The sequence below is a fragment of the Gymnodraco acuticeps genome, unplaced genomic scaffold (assembly GCF_902827175.1).
Source record: "Gymnodraco acuticeps unplaced genomic scaffold, fGymAcu1.1, whole genome shotgun sequence".
Classification (NCBI taxonomy): domain Eukaryota; kingdom Metazoa; phylum Chordata; class Actinopteri; order Perciformes; family Bathydraconidae; genus Gymnodraco; species Gymnodraco acuticeps.
This window is the reverse complement of record NW_022990125.1, coordinates 2,233,365-2,253,021: the sequence shown is the minus strand read 5'-3', so window position 1 is coordinate 2,253,021 and position 19,657 is coordinate 2,233,365. Positions and strand designations below refer to the sequence as shown.

At 41.0% G+C, this 19,657-nt stretch overlaps 1 protein-coding gene across 2 annotated transcripts in view; it reads right to left on the bottom strand.

The window, feature by feature from the left end:
• Nucleotides 1-19,657, bottom strand: part of fras1 (Fraser extracellular matrix complex subunit 1) — a 315,805-nt gene that overhangs the window by 195,229 nt on the left and 100,919 nt on the right. For both annotated transcript variants that reach the window (XM_034216717.1, XM_034216718.1), the window contains exons 6-11: nt 17,713-17,846; nt 17,031-17,114; nt 12,058-12,159; nt 9,956-10,147; nt 6,577-6,666; nt 5,027-5,174 (exon numbers count right to left, since the gene is read on the bottom strand). In XM_034216717.1, coding sequence (XP_034072608.1) covers nt 5,027-5,174; nt 6,577-6,666; nt 9,956-10,147; nt 12,058-12,159; nt 17,031-17,114; nt 17,713-17,846 — 750 coding nt within the window. The remainder of the gene's footprint in view (nt 1-5,026; nt 5,175-6,576; nt 6,667-9,955; nt 10,148-12,057; nt 12,160-17,030; nt 17,115-17,712; nt 17,847-19,657) is intronic.

Sequence of the window (19,657 nt, the reverse complement as noted above, 5' to 3'; positions counted from 1 at the left end):
TGAAGTAATTCAACATTGTTAAAGTCTAAGAAACTTTAAAACACCTCTTAAAGACCTGAATTCTAATATGTTTTCCTCACCTCGACTTCACCTTAACATACTCTGTAGGGAAACTGCAAGGGGCTCCAATGTGTCCTCCTTTACACAGCAGTGTTTGCAGAACTTAAATTCAATGTCCTGGTTTATCTTCATTAGATTACGTCTTACAACCTGGGTATGTTTCACATTCAATAGATGCTGATATGACAGTATGACCTGCAGTTCTCATCCCTAGACATCCCGTGGCCCGAAATGGCCAAGGAGACCTCCAGGTCCCGTTACGAGGGGAAACATGTTCCCCAAGCAACGAGGACAAAGAGGCAACTCCTTCCGGTCTTCCCGGAGATGTTGGATGAGGTGTCGGTCTCGTGGAGAGACCGGCCCTTTAGCAACAAGGCCCCAATCCAGGGTGCCTCCTCCCTAGACTGTGACGGTATGGAGAGGCTCGGCCTGCTCCGCATACCGCCTATGGAACCGCTGGTGGCAGCCCACCTCCTACCGAGGCTGGTCCCGTCACCAATCAGGAACCCCACGCTGCCAGCGAAGGCGGACCGATTCCAGTCGACCATGACTGAACGGTCCTACAGAGCCGCAGCGTTGTCCGCCAGGGCTTTGAACGTTTCCTCGCTGCTAACCGCATACCAAGCGGAGCTCTGCGAGGATCTGTCAAGCAATCCTGGACCGGCCGTTCTGGACGAGATGGCCGCGATCACAGACATTTGTCTCCGTGTTCAACGCTGCGCCGTCCAGGCCACGGGCAAGGCAATGGGGATCATGGTGGTGCAGGAAAGAGCTAGATGGCTCAACCTCACCAACCTCCCAGACCGAGAAAAGGAGGATATGCTGGATATGCCCATCGTTCCCGAGGGGATTTTCGGCTCCGAAAAGAAAAACAATAAAAACAATAAACAGTCCGTCAACTGTTCCCCTTCTGAGAGCAGCTACGGCCTCTCTCAAAAGGCGGATAATAGACGGGTCTGTGAAGGCACCACCGTCACGCGCATGCGCAGTGTCGGTGGGGATTGTCGAAATGGGGTACCACCATGTTCAGACACTAGAGGGCCCCATAACACAACAAATAGAGACTCAGAGGGTAAGAGACGTGACATCTCCGCTGGCTCTAAGGAGCATGCAGTGGATGATGCTCACATCATCTGCTTGGGTTTTCAAGACAGTAACATGGGGCTACAGACTCCAATTCGCTGTCACCCCCCCTCGCTTCTCGGGCATTCTGTATTCACAAGCCCGAGGAGAGTCAGCCCATATTCTGGAGAGAGAGATCCTCTCACTTCTAGAAAAGAGGGCTATATCTATTGTACCCGCCGAGCAGAGTCAGAGCGGCTTTTATTCCAAGTATTTCCTCGTTCCCAAACGGGGAGGGAACGGGATTCGGCCAATACTAGATTTGAGGGCTTCTGAACAAATATCTAAAAAGATACAAATTCAGAATGCTCACTCACACATCTCTGCTGCGTCTCGTGCGACAAAACGACTGGTTCACATCAGTTGACCTGAAAGATGCGTATTTCCACATCCCAGTATATTACCCACACAGGAAATATCTGAGGTTCGCCTTTCAGGGGATCTGTTATTTGAGTACTTCCCTTCGGTCTGTCTCTCAGTCCAAGAGTGTTTGTACGATGTACGGAAGCCGCGATAGCCCCGTTAAGACAACAGGGTATTTGCCTGGCGACCTACCTAGACGACTGGCTGCTTCTCGCACAGTTGGAGCAGGAGGCTATTACGCAGACAAATGTCCTCGTAAAGCACCTGCTCGACCTGGGTTTCATAATAAACACAGAGAAGAGCATGTTGTGCCCAGCACAGACTGTACTCTTCCTGGGTTTACACCTGAACTCGGTGCCCTTTACAGCCCGCCTGTCAGCGGAAAGAGTGAAAGCTTTCAGAGCTTGTCTCGCTCATTTCCAGCTGCGCAAACATGTTCTCTTCAGATCATGCCTGCGGTTACTGGGGCTCATGGCGTCAGCTATCCTGGTCGTACGACTGGGACGCTTACACATGCCGGATTTGCTGTGTCCAGTCCGTGCTTTACGCACCTATATGGACAGATCAAAAGAGTTTCGTCATAATGACCAACTCTTTGTGTCCTGGGCTAACCCTCAGAAGGGCAAGCCCGTTACTAAGCAACGGCTCTCCCACTGGATTGTGGAGGCAATTGCTTTGGCCTATACGAGTCAGGGTTTGCAGTAGGGCTGTGCGATTATGGCAAAAATCATAATCACGATTATTTGGGTCAATAATTGATATCACGATTATTTTGACGATTATTCATTGACCATTTATTGAACTTTAAAACAAATAATATTTTACCAATAAACAAGATCAACAAATATGTTGGAGCACACTTCCAAAACCATACTAAACATATATTAATATGATAAATAAAAATAAATTAGACCAAAATAAATTAAATCCAATATGTTGCAGTGCACTGTCACAACCTACTGAAAACTCATTAACATATAGCCAACATTTTGGTAAAACATATTCAACATATTCCACTCAGTTAAACGTTGAAGGCTGGCCAACCGTCATGGTCCAGAAGTAACAGGAAATAAATGTTGAACTACAATTTAAGACCAAATAAAAATGTTTTGGCCACCATGGCAAATGCTGGTAGGGCTGCTCATGTCATCTCTTAAAGATGTTTTGCAAGATACAACAGCCTGTTTACATGGTCTAGTTTCAGAGATGAGCGCAGGCAGGTGACGATATTGCCACCTGTACTGAAGACCCTCAGCCACGCCCCGACACATGGGGTGACGCCGGCCAATCACAAAGCTTTGATGCGTTCAAGTACATTATTCTGGCACAGGAAGATTATGTTACAGGACATTAACGATACAACAGAATATTGTTGTTCTATTTTTAGACACATCTTGCGATCGACTGGTTGGGCACCCCTGGGCTAGACCATAGGTCTGTTGTGGTGGCAAAGTAGTCAGCTGAAGCCACATCTCTCTCAACTTCCCCACGGCATTTGTCACATAGCGCAGGCAGCGCAGACCTGCTGAAATAATACCGAGACGGCATCGCGTAACGCTTGTCCAATGTGTTGACAAGTTGCTTAAAGCCCTGGTTGCTAACAGTGCTAACTGGGCACATATCTTTAGCGATGTGGAAATGTAATGGCAAAGTACTTGCAAATAGTGGAAATAGTTTTACCCTTCTTTTTAACGAGTTGCTGCTCTTGTTCTGACATCTTCGCTCGCGCTGAACACTCACAACACATGTCACTCCCACGTGGCCGAGTGGGCTTTTAGGGAGGGGCGAAGCGCACCCAGCAAAATAATCGTATTTTGTCAATTATGCTGTTTTCATAATCGTCGCAAGCCATAATCGTAATCGCGATTAAAATACGATTAATTGCACAGCCCTAGTTTGCAGGCACCTTTGGGTCTGCGTGCTCATTCGACTCGTGGTCTGGTTACATCCTGGGCTTTGTTCAAGGGTGTTTCCATCCAAGACATTTGTGCAGCAGCGAGCTGGTCCTCGCCGCTCACTTTTGTCCCCTTTTACAGGCTAGACGTCTCTGCTCCTAGTGTGGCCCGAGCAGTGCTGGGCACCTTGTTGAGTCAGAGCTCTACCTGTTCTGATTGGTTTGGTGAATTTCGAGATAAGCTCGTCTGGCAATACGGGAGCTACAATATCCCATAGTGAGACATCGAACGGAGTGTTATGAATGAGAACTATAGGTTACTTACGTAACCCCAGTTCTCAGAGTAACATGTAGTGAGATGTCTCACCAGACGGCCCTCCTTGCTATGGTGAAGCGAGAAGAGGTGCTTATTTTGAATGACGCATGCGACGTAGCGCAAGCTACTTATAGGGGGTGGATTCCCTGACGCTGACGTCAAGATCACCAGCCAATCAGGATTGGCGTAATGAGATTGATGCTTCTGTTTGCTCCGCGATGAGGCGCATCCCATAGTGAGACATCTCACTACATGTTACTCTGAGAACTGGGGTTACGTAAGTAACCTATAGTTTTTTCAATCATGACAGTGAAGTTTGTTCGTGTCAAATCCAGCCGAATCAAAGAGAGAAGACTCAATTCTTGAATCCCTGTTGTGTACCGACAACAAACATTCACACAGGGAGAAATCAATCAAAGAAAAAAGCAGAGCTGCCATCTTCCACCCACAGCGGTGGAAAGAACATTAAAATGCAACACAGCTACAAAACACAATGTTATTTGGCAGCGAGCACAGAATGACACTCACACTTTTTTATGCTAGTTAGTTACATTTTTATGCCTGTAAACATTTTCAGACATTTTTAGGGCATTGTGGTAAATAGGAATGTGCGTAAAATTAAAATGTGATGACAACTTTATCCCAAAATAACTGCTGAGATGTACCAAGTATCCCAGATTTAGCACTGTGTGTTGTTGTGTTATTTATCTTCTTCTGAAGTATGAACCACCGAGAACTTTCAGGTCAAGTCTCAGAGTCAAAACCTGCTGGGTCCATATCTTGGTAGGTTTGTTCTGTCAGGGTTTAGCAGGAAGTTGTACCCAGTTAAAAATGAGGTTGCTGATAGTCTATTAAAAACATGGTTAGTGAGGAATCAGCTCTGTCAACACTGATACAATCTATTGCACTGTGCAGCTCTCTGTCTGTCTGCACTGCCTGTGCCTTAACCTGTACCTCTTCTTGCTATGTAATATGTATGTTTTGTTTGTTACTGGGGTTTTTTATATTTTATTAACATGTCCTATACTCTATGTTGCATGTTTTTACTGATTGTATTTGTTTGTTGTTTTATATGAAATGTGTCTTTAAGGTAAAAAATGGACTCTTGGCTAAATGTTTATGTATGTGAACTGTCCCTGTTGAATAAATAAAAGATGGTTGTGCTGTGAAAGGGTGAAAAGATAAAAAGGAACCAGGTCTGTCCCAGCTGGTGTTTCCAGAGACACACATATTACTGACCCGCACACCCAGCACCCTTTGCAGCTACGTACCTTGGCGACACTCGGGGCAGCATCGGCCCTCCTGGGTGATGACCAGGGTCCCTGGCGGGCAGGTGGGGCAGGAGTGCAGATAACAAGTCACCTGAGCATCCCGACACTCACAATCCCTGCAACCGCTATCGCTCCATCGAGCCAGGTCCTGAAAAGAAAAAGGTGTAGAGCTTGTTTTTCTAGCAGGATGCCGAATCACAAACCTTTTATCCAGGGATCCAATCTGAGGGAAGAAATGTGCAGCATTCACAGTCTGTTATTTCTCCTGTGTAACAATTTCCCTGTGGTCATCAATCTCTACCTTATTACCAGTAGGGGAGACTGAAATACTATATAGAATGGATCTTCACATGAGGGTACATTGATGGAAGTATAAGAATATCTACAACGCAATCATCTATCAAACTTTTTCCTTTTATACCTTTTGCTCAAGAAACATGTGGCCCAACATGCTTCCAAACAGCGTTTTACAGGTACATTTCATTTCCTAAAGTGTGTTATATAGATTTTGGTTCATGTAAATGGTCTGCAAAGGCCTTCAGAGGGAGTTTCTCTCCCACGCAGTCCTCCCCCCGAAAAGCCTCCATTGGACTCCTTTGTTTACTTCCGTAACATGGTGACATCACTATAACACTCGCGCTTCCATTGGCTAGCGCTCCAACACATTCTCTTCAATGACATTAAGCCAAATAAAGTGTGTTCCCATTTTCAGACAGTCAAGTCTTGAGATAGACAAGTGAAGACTGAATTGTTCTCTTTATTGGCTGCTTTAAATAGCTTGTTACCACTGCCAGCACAGTAGTGCTAATAAATAACCTTAACAGATAAGTGAAAGGTAAAAATGGTTATTTATTCCTGCTCATTAACTTTCCCCAATGTGATTTTCTTGTTACCTAGAAGCTAAACCAGGAATTATCTAGTCACAAAATGCCTGCTTTAACCTTTCAAAAAGTTGAGAAAATGCATTTATTATTCACATGTGTAGGTGCAAAATAAGTATGCAGTATCCATCCTTGTTTACAACTGGTAAGATAAATTCCTCGGGGAAACAAAGAAAAATCTATAGGAAAAGCTCTCTCTACACTCGCTCTGAGCCTCGGCTTTGGCTGAATGTCCTGCAGCATTTAATGAGCTATCCTCCATGGCTGGAAATGTCAAAAATGAAATCCTTTGCATTCTGGGTTTCCAATACTAGCCTATAAATAATTAAGGTCATGCTAGAATAATAAAGGTTTCTTATAACAGGCTTGTAGCTGACAGCTCTCTCTTAAAATGGACATTAACGTCATGTCACAGCAACTCTTACACCCAGTGTTTGCATTTATATATTTATAACCAGCTTAATATTGATGTGTTTGGTTGTTTGTGTAGCAGCCTCCTCTGCAGTGAGCCTTTATGGCACTTACTTTCTTTTTACTTCTGAGAATGGAGAGTTCACAGAAGCCCTGTGGCGTCTTTGTCTCACCCACACAGCTTGGATTTCTTGCCTGATTTAGCAATTTCCCTCCCTTGCTTATGTGCAAACAAAGTCATAAGAATATAAAAAGTACCTTGTAGGATTTCCCCTCGTACAAACAGGAGGGTTTGGCAGAGGAACATTCCGGGCAGCACTTCCCAGGCAGGTGGATAAGCTCCGCTCCCTGTGAGAGATAGATATATTTTTGAATTCATATTTAAGGGAAAATCATCATAAAACAGAAGAAAAATAGTTATGTACAAAAGCAATGTTTCCGTAACATTTGACTGAACTGGTTTTCTTGGTAATGTTCTACCTCTGGTTACCACAGTTGACTTTGTTTTTCCACTGTAGTTATCTGCAGTCATAGTCAGTCCAATTCAATTAAACTGTATTTAATTGTAGTTTGAAAACTTCATTGAAAATAATTGTCATTATTTGTACATTTAAATGCTTCAGTTGTCATATATAGTATCACAATCACATTTGGCAAGCGATTGGGAGGAAATCACAAGTATTAATGGAGCAAGGCCTGATTCATTTTGTTGAATTGGTGATAATAAACCCCTTTAATACTTAAACCAAAAGATAGCATAAAGGGTTTGTTTTCAGCTTGGTGTGCTGTAAAGGATTACAGAAAAACAGCAGGCATATGTATTTATGAAAATTGGACCGATGAGTAGGGAAAAGTCAAAAGATAAGATAGTATTGCAAAGCATTTGTTAGTGATAAGGATTATGCGGTGATTCAGCTATGTTGGTCCTTTATGCTTACATAGCATTGCAAGCAATATCTTGAGTGGAAACCTTGTATGTCTATGATGTTGCAGCAGTGTAAAAATCTGCCCTGATCACCAAAAAATTTTCCACATGTATTTTTGATTTTGTTGGCTTTCAAAAGCCTTACGCAATCTGCTCAGCCAATAGACCTTGTAATCCTTTAATAAGAATTACACGTTAAAAATATCTAAATGGTGGTTATAAGCTCCACATATTACAATGGCAATATGCCACTGAAGGAATTTTGAAATGGTAAGACCTCCATATGGGACCATTACGGTGCACAGGTGGCACCATAAGGAATCATAACCCCCCTCCTTTCCTATTATTACTGTGCCACAGTGCCTTTCTCTGCCTATTGACCCAAACATGTCATTAAACCCATAACTTACTCCACACGGAGAGAAAAACTGCATGGCTCTGATCTTCTTAGCTGAGTGACCTTGCATAATTCAGAGCTGGACAAATGCCAATTAGGTTACTTACGGTTAATGACACTTAGCAGCTGTAATTATCACTGTAATATATGATAAATTAGGATGTTTTGGCAACGGCGGGGAATATTAGCGAAGTAATATTATAATTGCTTGACATCAGAAAAAAAAGAAAAAGGAGTAAAGTTGACACAGCGCTGAGCTTAAAGTGGGTCATGTATGGGATAAGAGAAACTATGGGAACTCTGGCTAGATATCTTAACAAATGTGCTGTTTTCATTGTCCCAAAAAACTCCCACGTCAAATGTCCTACATTCCTGTGCCAAGTCTTGAAGCATGTCTTTACATTTAGGTCACTTATGTGGTGTTCATTGTAGGCAAATTTCACGTGGGGATAGTATGGATTAAAATAATTACATTACATTGCATTTAGCTGACGCTTTTATCCAAAGCGACTTACAATAAGTGCGTTCGTCCAACAAAATACAACTTGAAGAAAACAGAATCATAAAAGTACATCAGGTTTCATAGAGCAAAAACATTTCAAGTGCTACTCAACTGGCTTTAGAAAAGCCAGTTCTTTATTAGTATAATACAACATACAATCTCACAACTGGGCATATTTGTTTTGTTTTTCTTTAAAGTATTTAGCTGGTTAGAAAACCAGCTCACTGAAATTACACAATAAGAACTAAAGTATCAAACTGTAAAAAGACAATACCTTATAAGCTTTTTTTATATTTTATTATCAATGCATTCATGATGCAGGTCACATGCTAACTAAGATAACTCGCTTTGGGCTACAGATAAGCTAACAAGCTAACGGACAAAATTTAGCATGTTTAGAATTACATTTTTGTTAATTTTTGGACTGCAACTTCTTGAATTAGGCTTTGTTATAGTATCTTACATTTGGGCGTTTTCACTAGTCATCAGTCTAAGTATACAGTTAGTTAAAGCCCATAATCACAAATTAGCTTTAAACAGCTTTACAATAGCTATAGCATACTGTACATCACCCCATGCCTCTCCCCAAAACAGCCTTTCAAGTCAGGTAATTAAGTGAAGTTACATTTGTTGTACCTACATTCTTATTATAGTGCTGAACTTTTAAGTGCAAGTTTACTTACCCCTGTAATTTGTTGCTGCTGTGTCCAGCTACCACACAGATATATTGAGTCTCACTCTTCTTTTTAAATTACTCCACCTGACCTGAGTGAATAACCCATGGTGAATGCAGACAACCATGTAACCTTAAATGATCACCTGACCCTTAAATCACACCGAATCTCCTAACTACAAATTAAGATAGTTATATCAGACCTTGTGAACTGGTACATTTCACAGCAGCAAATTACACAGACTCTATGAAACTGAATTAAGTAACTATGACATCTTCCATTAACTTAGGCTATAGGGGCTAATTTGAAGGCGAGGAAACGGGATTTCTTGCTGCTGACATTTTGCATTTTGGGGTCAAGAGAAGTACGTTTAAAGCAGGTGGAGCCTACAGGAAAGTAACCTTGGATTTATTGATCATATCTCACACTAATACATAATAAAAAATAAACCATTAAGTACAGCAAGTGTTATTATGTATTCTTACATGCCTTTTTGTAATGCTAATTTACACTGAATGTATAGTATTGCAGCCAAAACATATCTACTATTGCTATGTTGGTAAAAGTAACTGGAAAAAATGTGATCTCCACTCTTTTGAATGCCACTCTTAATATTAGGCATTGCAATAATATCTTACCTTTTGACTTTTTCATTTGTCATCAGTCTAAGCAGGTACTAAATACATTTAAGATGTGCATGTATGAAAGCCTGATCTCGCAAATCATACATTTGTCCTTTACAACTCTACAGTTAAGACTTATCTGAAACCAATACTCTGTGCAGCAGTTTTTTGTTTTACCTTAACAAATGATCAACTCTGGCTAATTGTCACACCAGCAATTATTACTTTCTCTGTTTTTAGTATTTCCAGACAGTAGACCAATGCTATTCTTGCAACAAAGTATCCTACAAGTAATGTATTGCCGAATGGAAAAAGATATTGTGACCAAAGTGTAGTCAGGTTCAATTTCTAAGCTCTGTGGCTCTGCTTAATAACATTTTTATCAAACATTTTCCAGCCCTTTAAGGACATTTATGCCCCCCGAGGAAATGTTTGTGACAAGAAAAGAAACGAGTACAGTTTCCTATAATGAGCCCAGATTTGCTCTAAAGAAGACCTTTTTTCTGTCATGCTCACCTGGGGACAGTCAACACGAGCACACTCGGCCCTCTGGCAGAGGACCTGACCCCGGTTGCAGTTACAGAATTCGCAGCCCGTGCCATTCCACATGTCTCCATGGTAACGCACCGCCCCCTCGTACAGGCAGCTTCCCTTGGCGGCGGCGCATTCATCACAGCACTGACCAGTGCGCTTCACTTTGGTCTGACCCTGCAAGAAAGCAGTTAATGTTTGAGTTCGGTTTTCAAAACCGAGCTGTGAAAGAGAAAAGACACAATCCAAGGAGCTAGAAAGAAATGCTGTTTTTGTTTGTGTGTTTCAGCAGAGCGAGATAAGACTATGAGGCAGAGAGTGTGTGTTGCATTATTAAAGGGAAAGACACCAAGCAGTTCAGGAGCAAACATTTCTGACAACTTTATTTAAAAGTGCTGAGAGGTGTAGATTTAGGCTACTGACACTGCAGATGTCACTTTACCAAAGCCTAGAATTTAAAATGCCCTTTATCTCACACCAACAGTTAGTGTTACTCTTAAAAATCGTATTCCTCCCCCATTTTATTTACTGCTTTTATCAGTGGACCAAATGGGCTGTGAGCTGAGAATATTTATACTTAAAGTTTTAGGTTAGGTTTAAAAAAACAACAAATTAAAACCCTTAAAGAGCAAAATTCCTCAAAGGTGTTTCCACTTACTTCACAGTAACAGCAGGAAGCCTGATAAGCACTACCCCGAAGCAGGTGTTCCCCCTTCAAAGGTTTTATAAGACCATAAAAGTCCTACCTCTTATGTACTTTTGACTAGTTTGTGATTTTCAGTATTTTACAGAACAGAAACAGTATGAGTTAGCCCGTTTTTACAAAAAAAGGTTTCAGATTAATATCCTACACCTGACTCATGGTCAAAATAAAGTGTTAACTCTAAAACAGGGGTCACCAACCTTTTTTAGGATTATTATTATATTATGATATGCTTACCTTTAACCGTTGTGTGCTGTTTGGGTCTGTGGGACCCGTTTCAGTGTTTACAATCTAATTATTTTAACCTGCTTTATTTGGGGGTGGACCTCACATCCTCTAGGGGGGTACGGGGCATGCACCCCAGGGAAGGTGTTTTTAATGCAGTTAAATGCATCAATCTGATGCACTTTGAGCACAAATGAATTTATGAAGACAGCTCTCAACACTCGTATGAAAGGGAGCTGTATACTTTTCAATAATCCAAAGATCTTTAGGATATGATCACAACCAATAACAAATCATTTAAACTTGTTTATTCTTATCTTATGTTACCTAGTTAGCATTCTTTATTTGTCAAAACTACTGTTCGTTTGTCTTGTGGCCTGCGGCGAGGTCATCAGTACAGCTCTAATGAGATCAAGTAAATGTTTCCCAGTTTGGAAATCTTTCAGCTAGATAATATATTAATTAGTGGCTTGAGGGCTCAGATATATGTTTGTTTTGCTTCAAGAATATAAACTGAGTTTGGCCCTTAGAACCAAACACAGTGAAGCTGCATAAGGCTTCTGTGATAATATCAAGTGTTGTCAATTTAAAACCAAAATGTCCTACACTTCTACTACACCCTACTAATTAAATTTGGGTGGATGTCCATCAGCCTCCACAGGTTGGGTTTGAAAGACAAAGAGAAAGAGGAAGCAGGAAGAAAAATCAGTAGCAAGGCTAAAGTAATAGTGGTAATAATATTAATATATATTTGACAGATGTATTGGCATTATTATGTACTTTGTCTGTGCATAGCCCTTTATTTAATGTCTGTGCGTCTGGATTGTGTTCACTCTCCGACTTCACTTACAAGAGTTCCAGCACAGAACAGGCGCCGCAAGCTGACATTTGTATCAGCCTCTGTGTGCGTGTGTGTGTGTGTGTGTGTGTGTGTGTGTGTGTGTGTGTGTGTTGTGTGTGTGTGTGTGTGTGTGTGTGTGTGTGTGTGTGTGTGTTTACATGCAGAGAGCAACATCTGTGTGGTCTTGCATTGTTAAACGCCTCTGATTCCATTTGAGTTTCAACACAGAGCCTAATGTATGAGGTGGATTCTGTATAAAACAGAATTCCAATGAGTGTGTGTGTCTGTGTGTTAGTGTGTGTGTTTGAGACTACTCACCTTGGCACAGGAAGCGGGCTGACAGGTGTGTGTGTGGCACTTAGACTGACTCCGGTCACACACACATGTGGTGCAGGCGTTCTTCTGCCACTGCTCGCCATGCTGCCAAGATACACACAGATACAGACACTTAGACCAAGTGATGCACACACACACAAACACACACACAGAGTGCAGGTATCGGATGTAGTGTGGATGGCAGACAAACACAAACACACGTTGCTGTCTGGAGTAAATACCAGCTATCAAGTGTCGACATAATTGTCCATAAACTTTTTAGCATGAAGAGCTGAACAGTACGAAAACAGGAGAGGCAGTGAGCGTACAACCTGCTCACACATCTGCACAGACATATTCAAGTCAATACAATTACACATTACACTCCACCTGCACTCTAAAAAAAATACACCATCCATCCATCCATCCATCTTCTCCCGCTTATCCGTGGTCGGGTCGCGGGGGTAGCAGTTCCAGCAGAGAGCCCCAAACGTTCCTTTCCCTGGCCACATCAACCAGCTCTGACTGGGGGATCCCAAGGCGCTCCCAGGCCAGCGAAGAGATATAATCCCTCCACCTGGTCCTAGGTCTACCCCTTGGTCTCTTCCCAGCTGGACGTGCCTGGAACACCTCCCTAGGGTGGCGCCCAGGTGGCATCCTAACTAGGTGCCCGAACCACCTCAACTGGCTCCTTTCGACGCGAAGGAGGAGCGGCTCAACTCCGAGTCCCTCCCGGATGACCGAACTTCTCACCTTATCCCTAGACACCAGCCACCCTGCGGAGAAAACCCATCTCGACCGCTTGTATCCGCGATCTCGTTCTTTCGGTCATGACCCATCCTTCATGAGGAAAATACACCAGCTCTACTTAAATAAATTGAGGTAACAATTTGCGTTGATCTTTTTAAGTATTTCCAATTTAATCGATTATTAAATTAATCCAAGTACCCATTTATAATCTGATTAACTCAATTAGTTCAGTACTGCAAACATAATTTGCTTTCACCTTTAAAAACTAAATTAAGTTGAACCAACTTAAAGGGGACCTATCATGCAAAATGCACTTTTGTACGTCTTTTATACATGAATATGTGTCTCCGGTGTGTCAGGGAACTCACCAAGTGTCAGAAAACACAACCTTCTCTCTTTTCCTCCATACCCAAATCTCTAAAAACGGGGCTGCAACGGAGCTGATTATTATTTGAATTTTTCTGATGTCAGAAAAGGGGTGCTCCGCCTATATGGGCAACTCTCCACCTATCAGGGGAATGAGAGACTGCTCGAAAGCGCTGGAGATGCTGTAGTACATATGCCAGGCCTATAAGTGGCGCTGTAGTCTGCCACAAAAGCAGAATCAGCCCTTGCAAAAACAGGGCTGGAAAAGAGCAAATAGAGTGAAATGAGGCATGGCTAAAATGCATGATCTGTTTGGTATTTTGAAAAAAAAACTTCATAGACATGTTTTATATAGGTATGGCCCTACAATATATGTTTCAAATATAGCATGATAGGTCCACTTTAATATTAATCGTAAAGATGGAGTGATATTAAGTTGCATTTTGTTTAATTTAAGCTATTTATTATATTTTATTTATTTATTTAAGTCCATACTACTCAAAAATGTCCATGCAAATTGTTACCTTCTTTTTTTCAAAATCATTACATTTGTAAGTTACATTTTTTTGTTCTTTTTCAGTTTGACTGACTTATTAAAATGAGTTGTAAACTAACTAAAATAAAATAAATGTTTCATGTTGAAAAAGTATATTTTTTCAAGTGGAATCTACTATCCCCATGAATCGTTTTTTAGAGTGTGCTAGGGTCCAAACAATTAGCCAATGGGTGAATTAGGTAGATTATTGTTAAAACAATTTATCAAGTGGGAAAAATGTTTTTAGTTTTTATAAGCTGTCATGTATTTGTTTAACTCTGTGTCTCATGTGTCTCCGCAACAAAATCATTTAGCCTTTTTTGAAAGGCTATCTTTTTGTATCAGTGGTCAACATGCTGGATTCAGGTTTATTCAGTGATGGAAAAGGACTAAGTACATTTACTTAAAGTGGACCTATCATGCTATATTTGAAAAATATATTGTAGGGCCATACCTATATAAAACATGTCTGTGAAAATACCAAACAGATCACCCATTGTAGCCATGCCTCATATTGCTCAAACGAACCCCTCTTTTGAAGCCCTGTTAGAGAAATGCAGATTTTGGGTCCTTAGCTTGAAAAAAATAAATAAGAGGAGGCAGAGCTAATGCCTGATCAGAATTCTACCGGAGATAAAGTTACATTTGGTTGTGATAAAACGCCATTCTGTTTAAAACACTTCAAGGATTATTTCTGAAATAGTATGGAGCTCAAATGCTTTTTCTCTTGCAGGTTTATCACAAGGTGAGTTCTTTTATTATTTCCTGCTTTTTAAACACATGGTTAGCTCTGAGTCAGAGGTTGCGTTAACCGAATATTTTCCGTCTATGACGGATTTTTTTTAACAATGACAGACAAATCTGAAAGCAGTCCGTCATTTTGACAGATTAGAACAAACTCGGAACAGCGCCAAAGTTTCCTCGCAGCGAGGCTCCGGTGTTATGCCGTGTTATGCATGCCCTACAAAAAGGAAATTATACCGTTTCCAAACCTAACTGTGCCGTACAAATCATTGAAATTGAAGTTCACGAGCATGTGAACTGTCCCCCCCCCCGTCAGAGTTGTGTAAAGGCCGACGGGTAATTCTGGATTTTGACAGAAGTTTTACGATCCTGACCTCTGCTCTGAGTGTTAGCGAGGCTTGCTAATGTAAACAAAGACGTCCAAAACACGTCAGGCATAGTTTCTGATAGCAACTTTCTGTGGGTCCGCCGACGTCAGTTCGGATGGAAATCTGTATCCGTTCGTTGTACACCCGTTTTTAAAAGATTTGGGTACGGAGGAAAGAGAGAGGGTTTTATTTTCGGACGCTGCGTGAGTTCCCCGACGCACCGGGGACACATATTGTGCATTGATAGGTCCCCTTTAAGTATAAGTACTTTTTTCTCATATTTCTACTTCTTTCTAGATGCTGCACATGTGTTGTCAAGTGGTTTTTTGTATTTACATAGTTTTATAGTTTTTGATAGTCCCACGTGTTTTGGGCTGTTGTGTGTGTTTGCATGGGCGACATGCAAATGCATATACTCACATTTACATGTGAGTAAAAGTTTTCTATACGATTTCAAGCTAACACAGGGTGAGTAATGGTATACACATTTCTTTAAGCAGCATTTAAAAAAACTAGTATTTAAATGTAGTCATTGACACAGTAATTTAGTTGTCTAGACATCTTTCAATCTACAATTCATGAAATCAATGCTTCCTGGGAGGTGTTTCAGTGATAGCAAAGAACAGTGTAGTTATCAGGACACTAATGCGGAGTGAAGCAGTCCCACAGCAGCAACTTCCCAAACGTGTTTCAAGCCTTAAATAAATAATCTGTTTCAATTTTAGGGTTAACTTTCTGTAGCTGTCGGATTAAATCCTAACATCCTTCCTCATCAGGTTTACACTGCTTGATTACATATTGACTGAAACTCGGAGGATACAAATGAATTCATTATTTCACATGAAAGAAAAACATTTTTCACTAATATAACATCTATTCGAGCCCTAGAGATCAAAAGGCTTTATGGGGCTCTTTGAACATCACTAAACTCTATGAAGTTGTATGTATTGTGTGTTTGTGATGAACTATAGCACTGATCTTTGTATAAGACTGACATGCTGATCTAAAGAGGTCTGAATCAAACAATTGTTATTGTGAATTAGCTCCTCATCTTCACTACAAACACACAGACCATTGAAAACAAGAATTTACATCACGTTCACATTTACATACATTCAGTATGTGTGTATTTTAAGTCCTTGGTTTGACCCCAGAGGCAAGTTGACATAATTCCTTCTCTTTAGAAAAATAACTTATTGAGATGTCCCTGACACTTCCTGACACCCCAAAGAAAAAACACACATCTGAAGTCATGAAGGTGTGTGTGTGTGTGTGTGTGTGTGTGTGTGTGTGTGTGTGTGTGTGTGTGTGTGTGTGTGTGTGTGTGTGTGTGTGTGTGTGTGTGTGTGTGTGTGTGTGTGTGTGTGTGTGTGTGTGTGTGTGTGTGTGTGTGTGTGTGTGTGTGTGCTTCTCTCATGAAGACATAAACACACATTCAACTGGATGGGACACCCGATCAAAGGAGACACTTGGCAGGGTGGGAGGGTGTGTGTGTACCCTGTAAACACAGAAGAAGAAAGCAAGAGCACGCAGATGAAGGGATCCATGAGGAGAGGAAGAGAAGAAAGGAGAGGAGGAGGGGAAATGGGGAAATGGGGAAGAGGAGAAAGTAGATGAAACAAAAGAAAGGCAGAAAAGCAGGAGAGAAGGACGAAGAGGAGATGAGGGAAAAGGAGAGGGGGACTGAGAAGATGAGAAATAAAAGATGAGAAGAGAAGAAAGGAGAGGTGAAAGAGGAGATGAGACAAGATAGTAAGGAAAGGGTAAAAGATGTTAGGAGAAAAGAAGAGAAGTTAAGATGAGAGGAGATGAGAGGACTATGGAGGAGATGGGAGGAGAAAACAGGACTGCTTTCATCTCAATATTAAAACACACACACACACATCACATACACACACACACACACGCATATGTCAAAGTCACCCTGTCATCACAAAAATATTCTAATAGATTGTGCAGAGGAAAACAAACCAGGGTTTAAAATGTGCCGGGTCACATCAGTACGGATTTACGAGCTGTCATCAGCTGCCACTAACACACATAAAATCGAAAAATACACACTTGTTATGGACATATTAACACACACACACACACACACACACACACACACACACACACACACAATGGCTTTTCTGAAGGCTGAGTAACAGAGAGGATTTTTGCACAAAGCTACACAATAACACACACTAATGCAATGACTCAAAGGTGGTTACCTGGTGCTGTTTACCAGCAGACAGACAGGGATTGGACACACATTGAGGACAGCAGCGGCCTGGCTGGATCACCAGGTTCTCATGCTGAAGGAAGAGAAAAACAGTTTTATCACATATAGCACTAAGTATAAGCATTGTCTGTAAGGAAGCCTGGTAAATGCAATCCGACCAAGAGTTACATAAGATACGTTTCATCATGAGATATGTGTTTGACCCAGTTTAGCACATAGTCTGGAAACAGTCTGCTGGGCTGCTGAGAAATACATATTCCCACCACTCTTACACAATATACCTTAACCTGTGTAGGGAGGAATTAAAACAATCTGTACACTAAAAAGTGATGTACACAGCAGGGACAGTATGGTAGTCAAAAACATTACATTTTTTTCGGGGACACGCTGATTTTCTTTGTTTATATATTCAACTTTATTAAAATGAATAAAATCCAAGTGCACTGGAATAAAAACAAATCAAGAGGTGGTTTGTATTTTTAAATCACCATTTCGAGCAATTCAGCAACAAAGCCACCTATGGGGGATGCAGTGGAATATCTGAGCTTTATAGATGGCTTCTGTTCCTGTTCAATGGATAAATAATGATATCTTGGAAAACATGTATTGTCTTTTATTCTGTCTAGGAATTTCAGGGCAAAAAATGGGGTATTATATTTCCAGAAACTCACCGGTTTGCAGGCCACTTGTTGACACTCTGCTACCGAACACCGGACTTCCCCGTTGCTGCAGACACATCTGGAGCAGAGGCTTGGCTTCCACTCTTCACCGTCTCTGTATGCAGTGCCTTGCCAGGAGCAAGACTCTGAAACACACACACACACAAAGATACACACAGAATGAGTAAACAGTGCAAATGGGTGTCAGGTAATGAGCTGTCTGTTGGAGCATTGTTTGCCCTGAAACGCACTGATTTACAGTGTGGGGGAAAGAAAGACGTCGCTAATTAGCTGCTAACTGTTTGGATGCATAGCAGCTCCGAGATGTCATTAGAGTCGAGTTTTTACCTTTCAGCTCAACACAAGGCTGACTGCATTCCTAAATAGTCTATTAAAAACTGAAATATGTATGAGGTTAGTAAACTCAAATAATAAAGAATCATCAAACTTTTAAGATATGAGGAAAAAAACAACATAAAACACCTAGAACAGTATTTATTTATTAGAGTATGCAGTGGTTGATTTGATGACCATAGTTTGAAAAATCACTAAATGATCATCAGCAATAATGTGTGATGAGAAGTCACCATCTTTAAACACATTTTCATTACATTTCATACTCATTTTATCTTTATTTCTAGTGGAATCATTTACATTTCCATTGCAGTGTTGTGCAGATGGATGCACCAAACTGTTTGGACTCTATCAAATAAACATGGTTTTATGAAGCAATAAGTGTAGGAAATAAAGGAAGACAAATGTTGTCCAGTAATTGCAACAATTGATTTCCACAGACAAATTGTATTTATTTGTTTAAAGATAGACTCAACCTGATCTCACCAGAGAGTAGCATCAGCAAAACCCATTTAAGGGTAGCTGAATGTGAACTGGAAGCAGAGCTCATCTTTATTGAAAGAGGAAGTGGGCTAACCCGAGGCAGAGTGCTGCTCACACTCACACTCACACTCAGGTTTCCTGTGAGAGTGTGTGAGGGCAGTCCACAGGCCAAGCCATTGAGTGTGTCACTATCTTTATGTGCTTTTTTTTACTCGGTTATTGGGTTTGCAGAGTTGTTTATGCTTAGTACTATACTATGAGATGTGCAAGGTTTTCTTCAACCGACAGCAGCAAGTGACAGTATAACTGCCACTGTAAATATGTGGTGCTATTCATCCTGTCGTGAAGCAGGGAATAATTGACAAATAGGATGGCTGAGAAGAGAAAATCTCGATCGAATCTGCAATCGAATCCAATTTCATCTAGTCAGAGAAGTTTTGTAAAACTTCAAGTTTTTATTACATTTTCAGTATTTGCAGTGCACACATTTTTAAAGAGGCCGTATTGTGTTTTATGGGGTTCTCTTTCCTGTAGTGTGTTATATAGGTTTTTGTGCATGTGAATGGTCTGCAAAGATTAAAATCCCAAAGTTCCCTCCAGAGAGAGTATCTCTCCCACACAATACCCCCCTGCCTGAAACTCCAATGGAATCCTTTATGTACTTCCGTAACATAGTGAAATCACTGTGTAACACTCGCAACAGTAGAGGCACGAAATACAAATATGAACCTGAAAATGAGCTGCCTTTAAGCTGTCAGACAGACAAATGCTTTTTGAAGACAACAAATAAGCAAACATGGCTGTTGCGAAGAGGATGTATTTTGTTGTTTGAAAATGTCTGCATAGTACATCCAAAACTCCAACAAGCACTTTAACACACCACACAGTTTTTAAAACCTTCTCTTAACTGCCGTAAAAGTCAACACTGTAACCTTGATTGACTATCTGGAGTACATTTTTACATTTGTATGACTATCTTGCTTGGGAGTAACAATAAAAAGTATACACAGTAAAATAAACAGTACAAACAAATGGATGTATAGTTAATCAAACAGATTATGTCCTTTAACCCTTATCCTAATAACTAGTGTACTCTTTGCCAAATCGCAAAAGGGCTTTA